The sequence below is a fragment of the Quercus robur genome, chromosome 10 (assembly GCF_932294415.1).
Source record: "Quercus robur chromosome 10, dhQueRobu3.1, whole genome shotgun sequence".
NCBI lineage: Eukaryota > Viridiplantae > Streptophyta > Magnoliopsida > Fagales > Fagaceae > Quercus > Quercus robur.
In genome coordinates, this window is record NC_065543.1 from 41,953,686 (window position 1) to 41,977,320 (window position 23,635).

General features: G+C 34.0%; 2 protein-coding genes across 2 annotated transcripts; both read left to right on the forward strand.

The window, feature by feature from the left end:
* The first annotated feature begins 8,673 nt into the window (after positions 1 to 8,673).
* LOC126701864 (probable aldehyde dehydrogenase) lies at positions 8,674 to 17,864 on the forward strand. The gene is made up of 16 exons (XM_050400286.1): positions 8,674 to 8,926; positions 9,924 to 10,003; positions 10,454 to 10,557; positions 10,822 to 10,889; positions 11,078 to 11,135; positions 11,307 to 11,420; positions 11,729 to 11,812; positions 12,657 to 12,761; positions 13,151 to 13,264; positions 14,113 to 14,244; positions 14,341 to 14,430; positions 14,638 to 14,727; positions 15,257 to 15,466; positions 16,498 to 16,608; positions 17,199 to 17,278; positions 17,358 to 17,864. Exons 1-16 carry the CDS (start codon positions 8,841 to 8,843, stop codon positions 17,494 to 17,496), a joined length of 1,665 nt encoding a protein of 554 aa, XP_050256243.1. The 5' UTR covers positions 8,674 to 8,840; the 3' UTR covers positions 17,497 to 17,864.
* Positions 17,865 to 19,936: 2,072 nt separating this feature from the next.
* LOC126702286 (uncharacterized) lies at positions 19,937 to 21,868 on the forward strand. Its single transcript, XM_050400954.1, has 2 exons — positions 19,937 to 20,075; positions 20,445 to 21,868. The coding sequence occupies exon 2, from the start codon at positions 20,475 to 20,477 to the stop codon at positions 21,645 to 21,647; it is 1,173 nt and encodes a 390-aa protein (XP_050256911.1). The 5' UTR covers positions 19,937 to 20,075; positions 20,445 to 20,474; the 3' UTR covers positions 21,648 to 21,868.
* The last annotated feature ends 1,767 nt before the right edge of the window (positions 21,869 to 23,635 follow it).

Consider the following 23,635-nt stretch of genomic DNA (forward strand, 5'->3'; position numbering starts at 1 on the left):
ATCTACCCAGGAAACATTCCGGGCTACGAGACATTCCTCTGATTTCATTCATGACGCGTTCTTGCCGTTTGATTATCCGAAACGTGCCTTTAATGATTTCCCTTTACGAGACCATTTAAATTTGACGGTATTTGACGGTGTGGGGAAGTGGAACGGGTACGTTCTAGTTTACAGATTTTCTTGAAAATTTGGACAAATTAAATACCTCTCGTTTTGCCCTTCATATAAGAAGAAAGGCATAAGGTTATTTCTTTCATATAGAGACCCTTTCAATCCTTCTGAAACCATAAACCCTTAGCCACCTCCAGAGTTTTCTTTATCTGCTAGTTACATCCTAAAGTGTGATACGTTCGAGATAGGAGTGAGTAATGAAGGAACCATACCCTTCCCAGAAGTACCATGTTCTTATAAAACTAGAAATGGCTCGGTCAGGGCAGGGATGACAGAGACTCAAGATCCTTCTTACCCTCCTTTCAGCCAAAATCCGAAGCAAGGGCTCGTCGCGTCAAACTTTTGGCGCGACTGAGCTGGGATAGCCCATTATCAGTACCAGCCGCTCTCTTACGAGCATAGCTAACATGGCACCAGCGTGTTAGGAGTCAAGACTGACGCAGGGGCAAAGTGTCCCTGCTTCTTCCTCTCTTCCTTCATTGGTGCCTCCTTTTACCTCTCTTTCTTCTTCTTTCCACCGCCAGATCCATCCTGGCGCTTTTCTTTCTTCCTCTTCTTCTCCTCCTTCTTTCTCTTCTTCTCCTCCTTCTTTCTCTTCATCTCCTCCTTCTTCTTCTAAAGAAGGTCCTCCTCTCAATATGGGCGCTACTGGGGCAGAGTTTGGAAGGATTTCGAAGACGAGTTTAAAAAGACATCTGACTGTTTATTTGTCATATTGTTGTTGTTTTTTTTTATTATTATTATTATTTTTGTAATCCACCTTCTGTATAAGCTTGTTTAAGCCATTCTTTGTACGTTGTAATACCTCTTTATATTAATAAAAGTCGTTATTGCTTTATTTCACATGCTCTATCTCTTTATTTCTGAAATGGTTACGCCGTGAATAGACGTACTATCTTGTGAATTCTTTTCATTTTTACACTTTGACCGATGTCTAGGACCGAAATCCTAGTTAATAAAAAGATCTTACTCTGTGTTTATAGAAACTATCCGACTTAATAATACTAAATCGAACAAATGATACTTAGGGCTGAAACCCATATTAAGAAGAAAAAGAAAAGATATTATGATGAGCTTATTGGGGCAGTCTGGCACAATACCGTCGACCTTAGAGCACAATACTTAGGGCCGAAATCCCTTATCAAGGAAAAATGCGCTATTATGAGCTTACGAGTGCTGTTCGGTACAATAATACCGACTTGAACAAATGACACTTAGGGTCAAAACTCTTGCTAAGGGAAAGATATTAACATGAATTTAATAGAGTTGTTTGGCACAATAATGCCGACCTGAGAAAACAACACTTACCCCAAAATAGCCGAGATGACAACTGAATGCTCGGTGCGGTGTAGGAGGTAATCATCCGAAGATATATAACCCAAAAATGAACAGCCCCTCCAAGTTGCTGAGTAATAGGGTGTTCCACCATCTTCCTAACAACTTTCATAACTTTAACCTTTTTCTGGTATTTGAGCCGAGGATTGAGCAACTTAGAACTTTTATTAAGTAGCCGACTTTTCCATAGGTTTGAGTCCGAGGACCATGCAATACCTTGGTTCTGTCCAGAACTTAGTTTTTCTCATCTAAGTAGTAGGTTTCCCCATAAGTTTGAGTCCGAGGACCATGCAATACCTTGGTTCTGTCCAAAACTCAGTTTTCTCATCTAAGTAGTTGGTTTCCTCATAGGTTTGAGTCCGAGGACCATGCAATACCTTGGTTCTGTCCAAAACTCAGTTTTCTCATCTAAGTAGTTGGTTTCCCCATAGGTTTGAGTCCGAGGACCATGCAATACCTTGGTTTTGTCCAAAACTCAGTTTTTGGCATGGGGCCTTGGCTTTCTCGACCAAGCCCCTAGAACCATCCATTCGACTGACGCTACAAAGCGTAGCCCCTAGTCAAGAATCATAGCCCCTAGTGGAATTTTACGCTAGAACACTATAACCGGCTGTTAGAAAGGACAAGGAAACTGCCTCGAACTACCGTCTATGCCAACACACAAGCCTTCCCCACAGACGGCGCCAATTGTAAGGACACAATTCGTAACGAACCGTAACAGTGTTGGGTTCGCACGTAAAAAGGCCCAAACAATATCATTTGTAGAGCGTGGGTTTGAAAGGCTAGGCCTCAGTCACCAGACGGTGGGTTTCTAGTGGTGTTCATACATGATTAAGTCGTTTTCGCCTTAAGAGTCTTTCTCCTGGAGGCGGGCTGGGAGGCTCTGGTTTTTGGCCTTTTTTCCCAGCCCCCTCTCTGGATGGCTTACTTTTCCTTTTATACTAGCCTGTATTCCTTATCCTTCGTCCATGTGTAGGATCGGCATTCTAAGACTGATACTTGTCCCATCAGCCTATACCCAGAGTGGTTGGGGGGTGGTTGTAAAAGTTGGAGAATATGGCTCTGTCAAGTGCAGAGTATTGAATAGCAGTAAGTGCAGCTTTCCCTAGTCGTTATACTTTCCAGCATACCCTTTTCTATTGACACAGATATTTTAGATTTTTTTCCAAACTGTTTCTATACCATTTTTGCCCCTCCTTGTGAGATCTCGGACATGCCGAGAACTGAATCGTCCTCGGCTGTGTCCCAAGGCTATTTTGTACTTGTATTACCGATCCTGAACTATGACTTTCCTCGGCCTGGGCCTTTGGGCCCCAACGAGTAAATGGGCCTGGCCCACGAATTATTGGGCCCCACAGTATTAATTACGTAACATCAATCGATCTCCACAAAACTAATGCCTAAAGGCGCAAGGGATTGGTTTTTTCTGGGTTAGATAAGGACCCATTGGTTGAAAATTGACTAGCTAGATAGGATAAGGATGAGACTATGTCACCAATTTGGTTGAGTAATTGTTGAAATATATAGGATTATTTGGTTGATTAGTTAATCTTTATTAAATAATTTAGGATTATTTATATATTGATTGTTTGGCTGAGTAATTAATCTTTATTAAATAATTTATGAAGTCTTTCAGAAATGCTTGGCATGGACATCACAAATTTACATTCTCCTATTATAACAATCTCAATTAATCGGCAAGCCGAAGAAGAAAAGAAAAAACAATTGTAACAGCTTGCTGAATTTGGAACTAAAATTAAAAGTTAAAACACACACACATTTTTTTATTATCAATTTGAATAACTTCCAGTTTTTTCTAATGCAAGTTTTGCAATGCCATTTTTCTTATGCTAAAACTACTCAATAATTTATTGCACTCCAAATAATATATACCAGCTCTAAATTAGGTGGACGACCAGTAGAAAGAATATTCTGTCTAATTCTAAACTTCAATTGTACATATTATGATCAAGTGCACAATAAGGAAACTTACTTCAACAAATTGGTCGTTGCATTCAATAGAAAACAGGAAGAAATTACAAATTATGTTAATTATTGATGGCAATAGTGTAACAAAAAGCTGTTAGATTAAGGATTTAAAAAAAAAAAAAAAAAAAAATCCAAGTCAATGTGTTAAGTCTTGGACATGAAGGAAGCAAAATAAGAAAATGAATATCGTGCACCGATATGGAATTGTAAAGAAGTCAATTTCTACAAGAGCTTCCCACTGATATTATTGTTTTATCTGTACATATTGGTGTGAAATCATTGTAAGATTTAGATAATAATATAGTAGGTGATGCAAGCTCTCAATTGTCAATGGTTGTCGACATTTTATACGTGATAAATTATGGACTTTATTGTACTAAGTCAACATTACTATATCCGCCGAAAAATGAAGAAGGAAAAAGGAAATCAAAACAAAACAAAACTTTCCAAAAATATATATATATTTTTTTGTTGAGAAACAACAAATATTTAATTATAAATAAATAAATAAATTAGTAGCTTTCACCTTATAGAATAATAGTGTTCTCAGAGAGTACCATTGATTGGTTTGTTGACAATACTAGGGCACTTGACCTCGTTCAAAAAAAGGAAGGAACAAAAATCTTAAAACTAAAGCCTTATGTTGAATTTTGATGGCATTGATATGGATGGGTTCAGGGTTGGCTTTATGCCTAGACTTTAAAGGCTCCAAAATTGTGATAAGATGTGAGGGACACAAATTTTTTCACAGTTTTTGAAAACGAAAATTTAAAAACTATTGATGTGAGAAATGAAATAACACTACTTTCACATGAGTTTATTATTAAAATCACTTTTATCGGCCCTAATCATAATATGTCATCCCATTAGTTGTGAAAAGAAATTATGAATTTTTTTTGCATCTTTAGACCTATTAAAAAAAAATAGGTAGGAAGTGGACCTTTTTTTTATCACCTGGGCCACCTCTAAGAAAATTCTTAAAATATTGGAGTGATAAAAATTGAATCCAATTGAAACCTTAAATTTTTTATATTAAAAAAATACAAGAAAATTGAAAAAGTACTTTTAAGAATTAAGATCGATTATGTTTAAAAAAAAAAGATTAAGCAAATTATATTTTGTGAGTTAAAAAAGAGATGTTACTAAAATCTAAATACAAAAAGCAAGAAAATAGTTTTTAAATAAAAACTATAATATAAAAATTTATATTTAAATTTATCACCTTATGTAGTCCTCAAATTGTATTGAACCAGACCAGTCCTAGAGGGGTTTTTTTCCTTTCACACTCACACAACAAACAGTTAAAGAAGTACCACATGTTACATCTCATTCAAACTTCTTTAATTCCTACTCTCTCCTTTTTTTGCTTCTGGGTTCTTTGATTCCTACGTTGGAGTGTTCTAACGTGGTCAAATTCATTGAGAATTCTTACTGAGGCCTAAGAATTCGAGTATTATAAATAAATAAATCTAAATAACACAGCTTTTCTGATCAATTTGGCCTAGCTAGAGACTACTCGAGCAATCTCCTCTTTTATCTGGGAGAGCTTTACTCTCAGCTGGGATAGCTCAAACATTTTATTTTGGATTCATTCATTCTTGGCTTCCTATATTGATTGGACCCTTAAAAATGAGCATTTTTTTCACTGTTTTTCACAAAGCTGTCCTAAGTTTATTCCTTACTAATTGTAATTAATTAACCTCACATATTGCTTGTGCCCAGTGAAATCAATTCTGGAGCAGGCCTTTACTTTGGTCAACCAAAGGAGTCATCAGCTGCATCAGCAAGATAACATAGTCATTTACGATAGTTTATCCTTTTTGTTCACGCCTCTCTTGAGGCATCTTTTGGGATTTTTTTTTGTTGTTGTTGCTAAATGTAGAAAAATACATTTTAAACTCCTGTTCACACGTAAATAAAAATAATATTCCCTGTTTTAATCAATAAAACAAAGACTAAAAGAAGTCATTTTTAAATATAATTGTCTACTAAAAATATATATCTAAGTTGTCGGTTGAATCATGGAATATTAATGACTTGGAGGAATCTTGGTATAAAATAAGTAGAGATTAAAAATGGTTCTGAAATTCACATTAAAAAAAAAATGGTTCTGAAATTATCATATCTTTAGTGAAGTATATGGAACTTTGATACAAGCCTAATATGTAATTGGGCCATAAAAATTCTTATTTGGCAGGTGCACTATTGTGCAAATTGGTTGGCAAACTACAATCTTAATTGCTTACAGTTGATTCTAAATAAAAAATAAAATAATAATAATGATAATAATAATTTTGCTTATAGCTTACTTACAAAACCGACCACTTATTCAGCCATAACTATAGGAACCTAGTTATCAGTTTGTAATTGGGCTTTCAAGACCTCTGTTTAGTTGGGCCTAGGCCTTTCTTTATACGGCAAATTGGAAATAGATCATATGTTGTATCAAATTATAGTTCAATTAGAGGAACATTTGACATCAAATTATATTCCAATTATTTTTTTTTTTTGACAGGAAATTATATTCCAATTAAAAAGATACCTGGCAGGCTGGCACAATGTCAAAGTAAAATTATAATCTAATTTAATTTTTTATTGTGCTTCCACTTTAATATATTATATATATGATGCAAGAGATCAAACCGAACTACACCTTCTCCATTTATATAATTTTTTATTGTGCTTCCACTTTAATATATTATATATATATATATGATGCAAGAGATCAAAGCGAATTACACCTTCTCCATATATATATATATATATATATATGCTTCCAGTTACACCTTCTCCATTTAAAGTAAAATTATAATCTAATTTAATTTTTTATTGAGCTTCCAAGATTAGGGAGATTTATTGTGCTTCTGTTTAAAATAAAATACCATTAATTCTATGAGTTTGAGGTAGTGAATTTAAGGCACCATGTCGCTCTCTTGAGACAATACACGTAGTCTACGGAGCTTTTCGGTGTAATAGACTAAACAATTTTGTATGCTGCCCCAAGATACAATAAGTCCTACCACCAAGTTGTATATCCTAAGTTTCTAACAAATACACTACTTGTAGGATAAGAAACTCTCTATAGAAAACAATGTCTAGTTATTAGGATAAAATTGAATCAATTGATGCATATATATATATATATTTATATATGGTGGAATGGTTGAGGAGAGAGTGACTTTAAAGCTGGCTGACAAAGTTTGAAAGCTAAAAACATATATTACAAAAAAAATATTGATAGCTCTAAGACACTTCCTTTGACCACGTATATAATTAATTAATTTTTTTTTTTTTATAGAGTTTAAACCTATGGTGTCTGCTCTCTATAATAGTTCTTTTATTATCAAACCGAGACACTAGTCAATTTTTAGCGTAAACGGGAATTGAACCCCAAATCTCTTATTCAACTATCAGAAACTTTACCAATTAAACTAACTGAAACCTACACCATGTATATAAATTAGTAGTGGGAAAGTTCATAAAATGCATTGTGGCCAGAATTGATTCAATCACATAAACAAATTTTGCCAACGTTTAGAACAAAATTGAATATTAATTCAAATCTTGACAATCAATGATAGGTTTGAGTGTTTAACAGCCAGCCACTAACATTCAAAAAACTTGCCAACTAAAAAGGGAAATATTAATATTATTATTTTTGCATGTATTCTAATAAGTATTATTGTTTACTCAAAAAATAAAGAGGAAAAACAAATGGCCAATAACTTATGACTATTTAATATATATTGTTTTTTTTATACAAATATATATATTATTGGGAAATTATTGTGTACTTCCGGAGTACCATAAATGCGTACTTCCTCCTCTCACATGAATGGTGAGTCCCACTAATTAAATTCATGGTAGGACCTACCATTCATGTGAGAGGGGGGAATACACATTTATGGTATTCCGGGAGTACCTAATAATTTTCCTATAGTTGAATGTTAATGTATATAATAGGAAATAACTCACACATTGAAAACAAGGCTGTAAAGAGATATTATTATTTTGTATTTGAATTCCAATTTTAGCAAAGAAACCGATTTTGCCATCAAAGATGAAAAGTATATTTCATCAATTCACATAAGTAGGCATTTAATCAATATTTAAAATAAATTATAATATATTTAAAAAAAATACTCCAACAATGTAAGTCCTTACAAATGTGCTTTACCTGAAAATCCAATTTGTCCAATTTTTAGGCCACATTTTTGCCAAAAATATATATGATAAAAATTTAAAAACAACAACCGAAGTTTAGAATTTTTAGTCAACAACAATTATCCTTTGTAGTTGCGCTTGCGCGGTCAAAAGACTCGGAACCTTTCCTAATCCGTATGAAGCCGGTGTATTTGGATATAACTTTTACTAAATTTTTTTTTTAATAAAAAAAATTGACTCAAATATAATTATATTTCAAAAAGTGGAATTTTACAAAAAGAAAATTCTATGCATTAATAAATAAATTATGAAAATTACCAAACATTTACCTAATAATAAAAAAAATTATAAATATTACAAATTTTAATGTGGAAACTTACCAGAACCATTTAAATAATATAATGAAATAAATTTATTTTGAATATATTTTTTAAAAAATGATTTTTTATTTATTGAAAATGCTTCGTTTAAAAATAAAAAATCGCTACCATCCAAAAAATTATTGTTTTTTACTTTGCGTGGCATATATATATATATATATATATATAATATCAATGGGTTTCAGTCTCCAATGTTCTTTATCTCAGTGATTACATATCACCTGGGATTTGCTCAAAAAAAAAAAATATATATATATATATATATACATACATAGAGAGAGAGAGAGAATTTTATAGTAAACTAGTTTAAAATAACATTTATGAAAAAATGAAAATATTATCAACTTTTTTTTGACAATTTTTTTAATTGTTCATAAAATATTTTTAAAAATAAATGATTAATGTGTACTCGGATTCATATATATCACCTGGGTTCAGTTTCCAAAATTCAATCCCTTGATGATACTATCCATGAGTTGGTTCCACGTAAGTCTTAAGTGTAATCCGTATGTTATTAATTTTGATGATCAAAGAAGTCAAAAGAGAGTAAAAAATCATTGACTGTGAGAACAAGAAATCCTACACGCATGGCATGGGATAACTGACCCACAAACATTCAGGATGAGATTTAAAGGGTATATTATTGGGGTGAGGAAAATGTCAGCCTACGCAATCTTCTAAAACTTAATGAAATGAAAAAAAATCCAAAACCCAAAAGTACATGAAAAGGACAGCTTTATTGGAATTGAGAAGAACTAAACTCTTTTTCCAGTTCAGTCCACTATCACAGAGCCAAACATCATGAACAGGTTTCTATACTGTGGAGTTATGAGGGCTAAAGCTTCCCAAAAGGGTCTCAGTTTCTTCAATTCTTTCAATCTCTCAAGGTATGTTATCGCTTTTCAGTTTCTGGGTTTGTTGAAAATGTTTGGAATATTGCTTGCTTTATGTTGCTTTTTGAGAATTTTTGTCATTCAGAGTATTGGGTTTGCTTCTCTCTCTCTCAAAAAGAAGAAGAAGAAAAGACTGTTGGGTTTGTTTTTGGTGCTGTGAATTGATGGGTTTTGCATTCATATAATTGTTTTAAAAAAAAAATTTATTTAGAAAAAGAAGAAGAAGAAGGTAATCTGTTTGTAGCTATGTCGGAGACTATTACAGATGTATTATAGTTTTTACCTTACTTGTTACAGACTGACTCTTGTAGTAGATCCCAAGTAATTGGTATGAGGCATTTATAAAATAGTAAGGTTTGCTGTTTTGATGATTTCTGATACTTCAGTGGTCCGTTGTAACTTGGAGGTGGGTCGTGTTGGGGCACATATATGCTGTTTGGACTCTTTAATTGTGTGCTATTCCAATAAGCAGAATGCATTCTATATCCCCCATTGATTGTGTAGACATACACATTGAAGCTAATTCATAAAAGTTCTTTTAGTAGCCGTATTTTAATTTTTAGATTGCTTATTTTAGATTCAAGATCATAGACTGAAAATTAAATTGGAATATGATTATGTTTGTCAAACTGGTCATGAGTTCCCCATCTATTTATTTTTTGTAAATGAAATGCATTTGGAGTCAGAATCCTAGATGGCTTCGGGCCCTTCTACCTCTACAATTTTCAAGGCAGTCCATAAGATAAAACTGTCATGTATTCATACCTCTAATGAGTTTATAAGGTTATTATGGGATCTGTTCCTGATGATTTGATGATTCTTCCTTGGAAGATTTTGTAATATTTGAAAAGATTTGCTTGTGCTGTGGAAGGTTTAGTTTAACTGTTTTCTTATTTGTGCCAAATATATGGGCTCTGAAGTTGATTTACCTGTCACTCTGTATGTTTTATTTCTAGTGGTTTCTCTGATAACAATTTCATCTTCATGGCAGATCTGTTCATTCCATACCCTTTGCTACTGTAGATGTTGAAGAGATATCAGGTTCTCAACCGGCTGAAGTTCACAACTTGGGTAGGTACTGCTACTTCAGGAGTATGTTTTACTCAAAAATCGATGTTTATTATAGATAATGCCCCACAGCTAACAAGAATTGAAAACAAAGAAACAAACAAGTTAACTTTACAAGGATCAGCTAGGTGTAATTCTCTATAATGATTCTCTAGTTGCTTTTTGCTCTGTTTTTAGTTTATATATATATATATGTGTGTGTGTGTGTGTGTGTTACACCTTAAAAATATAAGTTGAATGTATGAAATATTGATCTATTATCCTGAACCCCACTTTCCCTTCCCCGAAAGAAAGGACAGTTTTGTTGCTTCTACTACTGAAGCTTAGACTCAGCCACTAGAATAATGTTGTTTTCTTTGTCATATCTTAGCTGAATTAGGTTGCCTTGAACTTATCTTTTTTATAAACCCACATTGATCAAGTATTATGAACATAGAATGTTGTCACTTTCAGTGCAGGGTAAATGGAAAACATCTTCAAATTGGAATACACTTTTGGATCCTTTAAATGGAGAGCCATTCATTAAAGTTGCTGAGGTAGATGAAACAGGCATTCAGGTGTGTATCATGAGTAGTTTACAAGTGCTTTATTTTTGAAAAGATCTTCCCCATTATTGAGTGTACATAGAAGCTGAACTTAAGTCCTTATGCTTCATCATGCCATCTTTCCATTTTCCTTCTCTCATAAGTTCAATAATTTTATCTTTGAAATGATTAGCTTTTTTTTTTTTTTTTTTTTTTTGGGCTCCATCTTTGACATGCTTACTTATGTTTGCATATTTATCATCTAAATTCTTTCCCAATTGTGATTGGGTTATGCAGCCATTTGTGGAGAGCTTGTCCAAGTGTCCCAAACATGGTCTACACAATCCCTTTAAAGCACCAGAGAGGTTTGTGTTGCTTATTTGGTCTTTGTGTCCTTTTTTCTTCCCCTTGCTTATATATATATATATATATATATATATGTATATATTGCACTGAGGATACTGTGATTATTTAAAACCTGTTTTCTTAAAGAAGACCTTAATAACAATGTTCAATCAAATTAAAAGAACTGACTGCAAACCATCTTTTGCAGGTATCTTTTGTTTGGAGACATATCTGTAAAGGCAGCCCACATGCTTTCCATTCCAAAGGTAATGTACTGTAAGGAAAGAGATAATAATTTTTATAAAGTTTTTTCTCTTCTTTGAATTATGAATCGATTGTCTTATTCAGTGTCACATATATTAATTTTTAGTTGTTTTACCAAAGGTATAATAGATAATTTGTCTTGCATTAATTTTTTTTTTCCGTACAACTTTCAGGTTTCCGATTTCTTCACTAGGTTAATACAGAGAGTTGCTCCAAAGAGTTACAAGCAGGCTCTTGGTGAAGTTTATGTTACACAAAAGTTTTTTGAGAATTTCTCTGGTGATCAGGTACATCAACATGAAATCACTTTGAGCCTTTTTGGTGTTGCAAAGAAAAACGGGCTTCTTTTATATTGATATATCTGTTATTGAAAATCTGTCAATTGGTTTCTTCTCATCCAAATAGATTCGATAATGATAAAATTACTGTTAATATTATGCTGCATTTATTATGACCGGCTTATATACTGGAAGAAATACCCTAGACATAATCATAAAACTTTTGTGTAATAAATTGTGTCATTATTCAGCTGTAATCTCTCTAGTAAAGTTGCTAATGAAGTTTTTTTTGCAATTTCTGTTTACAAATTTGGCAGGTTCGTTTCCTTGCGAGATCTTTTGCAGTACCTGGAGATCATCTTGGACAGCAAAGTCATGGTTTTCGTTGGCCTTATGGTCCTGTAAGTTGTTCCCTGTAAATATGATTGATACTAGTAGATTCAAGACCTTCATCAAATTTCTCAATAATTGCTAAATATCGAATTTTTAATAAAGGGAAAAGTTGGGAAATTTACTCCATTCAGAGTAGCTTGTTTGCACTTCAACCAATGATGGTTGAAAAGTTGTCATGGAAAAGAATGTGTTAGGATTATTCTTGAGAGTGTAATAAAGATTTGTAACTAGGATCTTTTATATCTTCATTAGAGCTCTTTAATAGTTTGTTAGATCTTCTTAAGTAATAAGATGCAGTCTGACCTGACTGTTTGAAATATAGACATGAAGTTCTCCTGTGTAGTAAGTGAATCTAGTAAGAATTTCATAGTAGGTCCTCTTTTACCGTGCTCTCAGGAAAAAAAAAGTCTAGTTTTTTTAATTAAGCACATGCTGCACAGGAGAAATGATCATTAAAAAGAAAAAGAAAAAAGGAGATGATTAAAAAAATATTATGGATCTTCGATGTGAAAAAGGCATTGATCTTTATGAGATAGATGCTTTCTCTAATTGGTTTAACTTTTTTTTATACCAGGCATACTATTTTGTCATCTCAACTTATCAAAAAAAGAACAATAATTAAAAAAAAAAAAAAAAAAAAAAAAAAAACACTATCATGTCATCTTGATGTGGATTTTGGTTTCATTTTCTGAAAATATTTTCTCCATGTCAAGATGGATACAGACTGTCTCTTCATTAGTTTCTATTCAAGTTTTGGGTGTTCCAGAAATCCTTGTTTCGTCTGAATAGTAGATAATGAATAATTTATATAGTCTCTTAATACTTTGCTAATATAAAAGACTGTCTGTGCAGGTTGCAATAATTACTCCTTTCAATTTTCCCCTGGAGATTCCTGTACTTCAGTTGATGGGTGCACTTTATATGGGCAACAAGCCTATTCTTAAAGTTGATAGCAAGGTATGCCTGTAATCTTTTATGTACTATGGTTGGTGTGAACTTTCTAATTGATAATATATTAATTAGTGCATACGATGTGAGAACTTGTTGCAGTGGGTACAATTGAGAAGAGAATGTACAAATTTCTAATTAAAGAACATCAATGGATGTTCAATGGGAGTGAGAAAGAGAGTGAATAATGAGGATGATGCACATGGCTAGCAGAATGATGCTCTAAAATTTGTCTTTTCAGAAATTGGTGGAATAATGCCCAATTACCTACTTTAAAAATACTGTGATGGATTTTCTAAATTATTCTTTTGTATACTGGCATTCCTTTCTAGAAAAGTCTACTATTCTTTTTTTGAGATTTGTCTTATATAAAAATAGTGACTGATAATATTTCATAGGTGAGCATTGTCATGGAGCAAATGATGCGCTTACTTCATTATTGTGGGTTACCTGCGGAAGACGTTGACTTCATAAATTCTGATGGGAAGACAATGAACAAGATATTATTGGAGGTTAGTTCATTAGATTGACAAATTTTGCTTTCTAATTCTTAATTATATCAGAGCCAGTTACTTTATTCCTGAAGATTTTTAATTGCTTGCTTATATGGTTTATTATGTGATCAAGCTTGCTCTTAATCACTAGAACTTCTTGTGTATTCAACAACACTGGTGTAGGATTGTTGAATATTTGGTTATAATTTGTTGAAGTTTATTTACTAGACACTTTGGATATTTTGGGTCTCTCTCCCCAACTTGCAATTCTATAAGTGGTTTGTTTTGGTCATGGATTTGATATATTTCCAGTCCCGGAACCTTCCGTCTTCTTATATTCCATATGTGTTCTTTCAACAGTTTTAACATTAAGTCAGTGAGCTGGACATCTGTACACTCAAAACAGTCAGAATATCAAACTTATGATCTGCTCCTTATCCCATGGTTATATGGTTACATGTATGATATCTAGAAAAGACGAAGTCTTAACACATATAATGGTAGTGTGGTGGAGGCAATTGTGGGGCTGCAGAGGTACTGGACCCTTTGATGGAGGCTTGAATGGGTTTGATGATAGTGTTGGTAATGGACCGTAAAGGCCAAAAAACAAAAAGATAAGGTGCTGTTGGTCCTGACAGTGGCTCAAGAAAACTTTTCTTCTTGGAAAAGTTATAGATACCTCTAACAGAAAATGCCTTGTACCTTTGATTTTGGAGTTCATTGTCTAATGTCTTTGCCCATTTGTTCTTATTACAGAATTAGCTCCCAGCCATGAATTTTACAATTCTTATAAATGTGCTTTATAACATGTAAATTTGTTAGAAGTGTATATAAAATCAAATTTCATACTTATATTGCTCTTGTAGGGAAACCCACGAATGACCCTCTTTACTGGTAGCTCAAGAGTGGCAGACAAGTTGGCTGTTGACCTTAAGGGTCGCATTAAGTTGGAAGATGCAGGATTTGACTGGAAAGTTCTAGGGCCTGATGTTCAGGAGGTTACTTATCAACAATTTCAATATTAGATTATACAGTTTCAGCTATGTAATTTAATAATAGTCTTGTGGTATGTCTTATGGGTTTTTGGATTGCAGGAAGATTATGTTGCATGGGTCTGTGATCAGGATGCATACGCATGTAGTGGTCAGAAGTGCTCGGCACAATCAATATTATTCATGCATGAGGTTAGCTGTTTGCATTTGATGCTTATTAAGAATGTTCTATTATTAAGGCTGACAAGATGACTTCTTATATCTTGGATTGTGTTTTGTCTTTTATTTCATCCGCATAGATTTGCTCATAGTCACAACATTGTGAATAGGACTTTGTAGTTTGTGACCAACCAATTTCCTTTCATTAATCTTAATAATCTCATTGTTGTCCTTTTGCAGAACTGGTCTAGAACTTCACTTATATCCAAAATAAAAAACCTTGCTGAGAGAAGGAAATTAGAAGATTTAACTGTTGGCCCTGTCCTTACTGTAAGTGTGCTACTTCTCCTTCTATTTTTAATTATCTCATTTATATGATCTTCAAAAATACCACTTATGAAGCATCCAATTAATAGCATTCTTACTACCATCCTGGATGATTTAAAAAGTGCATTTTGGAGTAGCAACATTTGAACTGATAGATTTTTTGGATTGCAAAGTAGAAGTCCTTGAAGAAGCCATTTAATGGTTTTACCTTGATGTGTTCATGATGTGGAGATGATAGGCTTCTGGAATACTGGGCTAAATCTCAAAAGTGGTTGGTCAGTCAAACCAGTTGAGCAGGGGGGCTTAGGCAATTAACCCTTTAGGGATTTGACCAACCTTTGCGATATTGATCAGAAAAAACCCAGGCAACCTAGACATCTTTCCATGCATATAGGACACTATGAAGTATGGCATATTTATTTGATCCACAGATCTCTTGAATTTTTTTTCCTAATACTATTATCCATTTCATCCTACACATGAGCAAAGCTATTCTGATTGTTAACTTTGCTTTTCTCTTTGGTTGTTGCAGTTCACAACTGAAGCCATGCTAGAGCACTTGAATAAATTGCTTCAGATACCAGGTTCAAAACTACTCTTTGGCGGTGAACCTATAAAGAACCATTCAATTCCATCCATATATGGTGCTATAAAACCAACGGCCGTTTATGTCCCACTTGAAGAAATTATGAAAGAAAACACTTATGAGCTTGTTACAAGAGAGATTTTTGGACCATTCCAGGTAAATAAGATAGGACTCTTTCAGGATAATTATTTTGGTTTTGAATTTTTGGTGTATTACTAAATTTTATTCAACATTTTATGTCAAATTGTTTGTGATCACATACAAGTGTCCTGAGTATATTGGATCACAACATTTTTACATTGGCTATTCAAATTTTAGTACTATTTAAAAATATTAACTTTGCTAGAGCTTAAAGCTGGGCCTGGATACTAAAATCTCTGTGCTGCATCGGGAATTGGGACTAGTGTATCCCAAATAATACTGTACACTCTTTTTTCAGTGTCAGGGCTTGTTCAGTTGCTGAGAATTTTAAATATCGAGAGTTATAACTTCTTGATAGTTTAAACTTAAAAGAAATAAAATTCCTGAGAGTTGGATTTTATGCTGTGCAGATATACTTTGAATTTAAATGTTTATACAAAGCTAATACTGTTTGAATTACATTATGGCTCTCTGCTTCAACCTCTATTAAGTGAACTTTGAATGATTTACAATTTTCTACTATGATACTAAGTAGTGGTTAGAAGCACATGGATTATTTCACAAATATATTACAGTAGTTACATACAAACTGAAAAAGATTGTGCAGTTTCAAAGTAGGTAGGCTTGCTTTTGTGACACATGAATGGTCTGATCTTCAGATGATCACGTTTAGTATTTTGAGCTGTTATATGGGGGCAGTGAAGCCAGAAAGCAACTTTCACAACTTCAAAGGTGTTCTCGGTATCTAAGAGTTGCTGGAAACCTAAAAAAAAAGATCACAAAAAAAATATAAGGAAATAAGAATGTCATTACTTCTCTGGGTTCTCTGTGTGTGTGATTTGTACATGAACATATGACTGTGTGTGCACACTCATTGAGAAAGAGAAAGTTGGAAATGGGAAGTGTGTCCTTAATTTTTTTTTTTTTTTAAAATTGTATTTTACACAAAGGAATGAATTGTAATAGCTGGATGTTAATGTTACTGACATCTTCATGTTTGATCCTAGACTAATATTTACAAAATGTTATTTTGTATTTGCTCCTAGATTATTACCGACTACAAAAAAGAAAAACTTCCAATGGTGTTGGATGCTCTCGAGAGGATGCATGCACATTTAACAGCTGCTGTGGTTTCAAATGATCCCCTGTTCCTACAGGCAACTCTCTCTCTCTCTCTCTCTCTCTCTCTCTCTGATAAATTTCAGTAATAATTTTTTTAACCCCAAGCTCAACTTCAGTATGCCCCATAATTTAGATTACCTTGTTTGTTATTTTTATGTCTTTATTGGGATATGGTTAATATAAAGTAAGTAATGCGTTACAGGAGACAATTTCTAGTTTCATGAAATGCTTTGTGCATTTAGTGTTCTAATTCTTGATGACTAAGAACCTTCACTGCAATGGCTGGCCCAAAGTCCCAACTGTTGACCTTGGTGTTGCTTTAAATACCAATGGCTCATTGTCATGTAGGAGCTCAAACTGTTTAATGAAGGTGTCACCTACTACTTCTGGTTCTTTTATTTTTTGTTTTCTTCTGTTTTGGGAAAGAGGGGGAGGGGGGCTCGGACATGATGGTATAAGTTTCACTTCCATAAAATTGTGCAGCCCCATGATGGTATCCTGCAATCTTGTGTGTATGGAGCAGTCTCCTGGATCCTTTTTCTAAAAAAGAAAGTGCTTCTCTAAATGGTGATTTTCAGCTCCATCATCTCAGTTTAGTGTAGTTACGTCATAAATCAATGTGCAGGAAGTTATTGGAAAAACAGTGAATGGGACTACTTATGCTGGATTAAGAGCAAGAACAACTGGAGCTCCACAAAATCACTGGTATGCTGGAAATAAATAGTCTCTTTCCTTAATGAGAAGATTGCCATGTGATTTTGTCATTAACAACTGTATGTGACAGGTTTGGACCAGCTGGAGACCCCAGGGGTGCCGGAATTGGGACCCCAGAAGCAATAAAGCTTGTTTGGTCTTGCCATAGAGAGATTATATACGATATCGGCCCCATGCCAAGAAACTGGGAAATTCCACCATCTACTTGAGAAGTCACACTCACAACAGAAGAAGAGAAACAAATATAACTTACAATGCCTACAAGCAATTTTCTTCTGACTTCATTGACGCAAGACAATACAGTGGGGAGCAGTGGTGTCCTTTACTCGCTCACGATTTTCATTAATAAATTGGGATGTTTAGTTTGGCTTTTTATTTGGCCAATTTAGCTTATTCGACTAGTGCATAATTTTTAAAACCTCACTTTTTGGCACAATTGTATTTTTGCCAAATGAGAATGAAAATAAGCTGTCCAAAAAAAAAAAATTGTGTCAGTACTTGTTACTGACCAGTTCTCTCCTCTCTGTAATAATTGGTAGTTTATCAAACAATCCACAAGGGACTACAGTTTTGATGAGTATTCCTCCTTGGACAGCCTTCTCGGATGGTCATGATCAGACTTCACTTCTTTACTTACTAACACGGATTCTTAGGAAGGTGTTTACCCGTTCTCGGACTACTTAATGTCCTCGGATTGAGTTCCTAGCCTAATATATATATATATATATATATATAGATATGCATTCTTGGGTTTATCACCTTTACAATAATAATAATAATAATAAGGAAAAATTTTTTGATAGCAAATGTTATTAATTTTATGTTTATTTTTAGTTTACATTGATTTAAATTTGGTCTAAATGAGAAGGAAACCTCAGTTGAAGCTTAAGTCCAACATAAAAATAAATTTTATTTTCGCTATTTATATATTATTTTTTAAATTTTCCCGTACCTTTATTTTTTCTTATTAAAGTCAAATTAAACCTTTCTTTTTCTTTAATTAATTAAATAATTTTTATTCTTTAGCTTTTGCACTAATAACTTATTTGGCACAAAAATTAAACAATTATATAGATATGTGGAGCAAAATTAGACTTTAATTGAAAATCTAATTAAATTTTTTATTCAACTTTGACTTTAAATATATATACACACACACAATTATTACTATTTATTTTTTAGCATTTGAGAAATCAAGTTGGCCTTTAAAAAAAATAATGAGCTTTTTACATGCAAAGAGAACATGACAATTATTAAAGAAATTTCAAAACTAATATACTTGGGTTTAAAATTAAAAAAACAAATCTAGTAACACAAATTATTATTATTATTATTTTTTATGAGAAGTAACACAAATTGTTAATATGATATATTGTGATTGGCATATAATAAAAATTGTGTCATAATATGTCTATCTAAGGTGATGTTTCACTAATTGAATTTTATTTTATTTTTTTAAAGTCAAGCACTAATTAGTAATTACAACTTATCATCTTAATAAGTTGATAAAAATTTATGATATGTATATTTTTTCTCTTATAGTTTAAAATAGGAGAGAAAGAGCCATGTAACTCTATTGATACATTCTAATATTTTCAATCACGACATTTATAGTTTAAATTCTTCTCCTTCATTATAATTATCAAATTTATAATTTAAGATATATAATTATATATAAGCCCTCGATGGAGCGAAACATCATATTTTCTTTAAATAGTAAAAAATATATTTTCACCTATCAAAAATATATATTGTAGGGACACGATTTTAGTTGACCCGATCCTGGGCGGTCAGGCCTTGGTCAAAAGGTCCCACACAATGAATTTTTGTAGAGTGTGGGTTGAAGAACTCGGTTACAGTTGGATTAAACGGTTCGTTGCATGGGCTCAGGAGATATAGAAACACGAATCCAGAAAGTGGATGTGAAGGGGGGAATTTTATTCATGGGCACGTATGCGTACAATGAAACTTCGCTCCTCTGTTCACTCTCTCTCCGGTTTTTCCCATCCCCCTCTCTTGAGGGACTCTTACATATTATATAGGCCCCCCTTTTATCATCTGGGCCTTACATTTGTTGATCATCCAAACCCCTACTTGAGCACCTGTCCCATCAGATGCCCCTACCAGTTCTTTGTGAGTTGCAGTGACCAAGGTAGCACTGTTCAGGGGTCTTCTCTTCATTAATGCGGCCAGGAGAGTAGTTGTGGTGCATTTAATGTGGTGGTGACAGCATTTGCTGGGATATTTTGGGTCTCCTTTCTTTTTACGTGTTTGGAGTGAGGGCTACAGTAGCTAGGATGCATCGTTGACCTGGACTTTGGAACATCCGTGGAGGAATTACTCCTCGGACGTGTTCTCCTTGTTCCCATGGGCCTGAGCAAGGATTCTGGGCCGCGACGTCTCCTCGGACAGAATGGTCCTCGGACGGGCCCAAGGCCCAGCCAACATGTTATTCTGGACCGGTCCCCACATATATAATTTCATAACCAAATAAAATCATAATTAATAAATAATACTAAAAGATATATAATTTTATATATAAAATTAATCATAATAAATCTCTAATATATATATATATTTATTTATATAATTTCAATACATGGGCCTAGGCTTTTAAGTTTAGCCCATGAAACTTCGGTCATGGATACAGTCAGTACAAGCCCATGTTCTTGTGTTGTATCTTGTTAGAGTATTCGAGAGGCGCCAAAATCTCCTCAGACATTGAAGCTCAGCTCGGCTAGGGTTAGGGTTTCGCTTTTGCTTTCGCCGCCGCACCGTTCCCCTTCAGGTTCGAATTCCCTATCTCCATGTAACCTCAACTCAATAAAGTTTCAATCTTTAACTGAAACATTTTCAAAAAACAATTGGGATATTGATTCTGTTTTGTTCTATAGCTTCACTGTAACATCAATGAAACGAAACTAGAAACTTTATGCTCTACTTGTTTTGGCTGAAGAGTTTGCATTAATTTTTTTATATGGGTTTTTATTCTATTTAGTTTTAGTGTTTGATTCAGAGTTATATGCTTGTTTACTGCTCAGGTTTTGAGCTTTTGCTTTCCTTTGGCTGAAAATTTTGCAGTAGATTTTTTTTTTTTGGGTTTATTCTCTTTGGTTTTAGTGTTTGATTCAGAGCTATATATTTGTTTACTACTCAGGTTTTGAGCTTTGCTTTCCAAATATTTGCTATGACTTTGCTTGAAGTGATAATAAAGGCCTCGGCCAATACCGAGTCAGTTGCTTCCGAGTCAGAATACCCTATTGTTCTCAACCCGGATGATGTTTTGCTGAGGCCTAAACTTGAAGACCCAAATCCCACATTGCTTGTTAACCCTGTTATCGGTTGGCAAATATCGCAAACCGATTCTGAAGTCATTGAAATGGGGAAAAAGTTCTGTACTAAGCTAAAGCGGAAGCTCAAGAACCCGATTGATTTTGATAAGGATGAGTTTTTACTGATTTTGAATCAGTTTCTTGAGAAAATTAGGGACAAAGTTGGTGTATCCATTGGGATTGATTCGTCTGAAAGTGGGTATGCTCGGGCCTGGATTGAACGGCTAGGGTCTTTCATGGGTAAAGATGTTGCTGGTTTGGTTTTGGATGGGTGTGTGGATTTTGAAATTTGGGATTTGGTTGAGGTTCTGATTGTTAATGGGGTTATTGATCATTCTTTTTATTCGAATTTGGTCAATAGACTTGTGGCGAAGAAGAGGTCAGACTTGTTATGTCTTTGTATTAAGCATGCATCGGATCTTGGGGCATCTGAATTACTTGCCATTTTGAAGTATTTTCTTTGTCCGGCGAAAGATGCTTATGGTAGTATGGTGGATGTGAGGAAAGAATGGGAGAAGCAGGCTTTGTCAGCAATTGAGAAAGCAAGCGAAAGGAGTGTCACGGGGAAGAAAGCACGTTTGGCGAAGGAGGCTTCAATTTTGCTTATGGTGGCACATGATGGGTTCTCTGCATCAGAGCTTTGTTTGCACTATTTGCTGGCGTCCTCAAATATTGATGCAGTGACATTATCATCATCAATTGGAAATTTGAATGGTAAAGAGATGATGAATTTGATTCGGTATTTGGGGAAGTGGTTGAAGAAGTACGAGCAATTTCCTCAAGCAGTTCCATGTCCTGAAGCATCATATAAGTTAGGTTTGAAGGCCTGCAGTTGGGTTCCTAAGCTTGAAGATGTCATCAACTGTGCTGGATTGGTGCTGGATGAAAAATTTTCTTCGTTGATTTTGCATCCAGAATTCCATGAAGAGCTGAGATCCATGGGGGAAGTGGTTAGTTGTTTAGCATCAGAAGCTAGACTATGTTGTTTAATGGCTGATGTAGCCGACAGATTGAAAGTTGAAGTTTGACATGCATGGAAATATAAATTTTCACTAATATTGCATCATGCTCCTGGTATTTCATTTGCAGAATTGATAGTATGCTATCAGTTTTTTCAGACACTTCTATATGGATGTTATTCGTGATTGGTTTGTTAGGTTTAGGCTGCATTTTGAGGTGGCAGTCTATACCCGATTTCTGACGTATACAATGGGAGGAATCTTACATGAGATTTAATTCTGTCTACAAATGTATACTTTTTGTGATGAGTTAGTACGAAATTATTTCTCCACTATAATCTCAGAAAGTGTGCATCCATCCATTAAATGAGCCTTTCTGGTGTCACTTTTAGCCTCTGGCCCTCTGCCTTAATATTCTCTCACGTAGTTTGAATGTGGATTCTTTTTTGGTTATATTGAAAATCATTCCAGGGAGATGCACTCTGGATTTATTCCCCATGAGTTCTTTTCATTGGACGAAGTGATTGTAATAACTAATAAACGATTTTTTTTCCTTTATGATAATATGCTACAGAAGCAACTATCAGTATTACAAAATCGATTAATCAGAGAATCTGAGTTTCAAGTTTAACTCTTACCAGATTAAGAGACAGTTCTGAGGAACATATTAGCTGCTTCTAGTTCTCCTTTATTTTGGCATGAAAACAGAATGATTGTCGAAGGGGTGTTCCTCCTAAACAGCTTGACAGCTTTTCCAAATGCTGGCTGAACCTTGGAGGTTGAATATCTTCCAAAAATCTTTAATCCTATTGTCCCAAATCCCAATACATGATATGCTAACACCTGATGGGAAAATTTCAAAGTGCAATAAATCTAGTGCCATACTCTTATTATACACTCTGTACACACTTTTTTTTTAAAAAATCTTGACTTGAAGTCAAGATTTCTAAGTTGGAAATTGTGACTTCATCTGTGTGTAATAGATATTGCTCTTTTTACAATTGATATAATGATTTGGTATAACTGATATATAATAAAAGCAGTGTTAATAATTGTACCAAATTAATGATTGTACCAAATGTTGTCCATTAGCAAATAATCGACCAATTTGCCAATGACTTGTGTCTTAAGATAAATTGAAATATTGAAAAAGATCAAAGAATGAAGAAGAAAACCAAAGGGTTTTTTGAACTAGACGAGTTAACTCATAGATGACTCAATGAGTTAGAGAGTTTGAACATTTGGTGAGACCCTTCAATGGCTTATATATGATCAATTTTATTTTGTTTTTTTGAGCAAAATATACAATCAATTTAGTTTGTTATACATATATAGCATTTTGCATGGATAAAAACTCTAGGAATACACCCAATTCCACCAAATGCTTAAGCGGAAAGTTTAAACATCAAGTTATGATTAGTGCACAATAATCCCACTTTTCACCAAAATCTAGCGGTGATTCCATGTGTAAATGATTTAATTCAATCACAACACACAAGCATTTTGAAATTGGGCATGGATTGGGATACAAAAGCATATAACCATTAACCTTTAGATACTGTAAATGACATGTAGCCACTAGTTATTAATTATTGGTTATTGGGAATAATGGATTGTGGGTGAAAAATAATGCAAACAATGCCAACTATAAGTAGGAGCTAGGAACCACTACGATTAAAATAACATATTGTGGCCATATTCCACCGGTATGTTAATGCATCCCAAATACATGCACAAACATGAGTGCATAAGGCACCATATGCATGATTTATAGTTTTTGTTAAGACTTAACTTTGTCATTCTCTAATAAGAAAGTAGCACTTTATCCAATAAGAAAGCAACACATGTCCACCTCCACCACTATAAAAGGACGATGAAGACCTAAGAAAAGACACTAAATCCCTTGCTACGATGGAATATACCTTCTCGCCCTCTTTCTCTTTTACTCCTCCATTGTAAATACTAGGGCTGTCCATACTTGATCGGAGCTCGACAACCCGGCCAAACCGCCCAAAGCCGACCCGATTCCAACCCGAACCGAAGGTCCAGTCGGTCGG

Coding starts and splice junctions, on each gene's coding strand:
- LOC126701864 (XM_050400286.1), top strand. CDS start 8,841: ATGAACAGGTTTCTATACTGTGGAGTTATGAGGGCTAAAGCTTCCCAA. Junction 10,004..10,453: donor GGCTGAAGTTCACAACTTGG/GTAGGTACTGCT, acceptor TGTCACTTTCAG/TGCAGGGTAAATGGAAAACA. Junction 10,558..10,821: donor TAGATGAAACAGGCATTCAG/GTGTGTATCATG, acceptor TGGGTTATGCAG/CCATTTGTGGAGAGCTTGTC.
- LOC126702286 (XM_050400954.1), top strand. CDS start 20,475: ATGACTTTGCTTGAAGTGATAATAAAGGCCTCGGCCAATACCGAGTCA.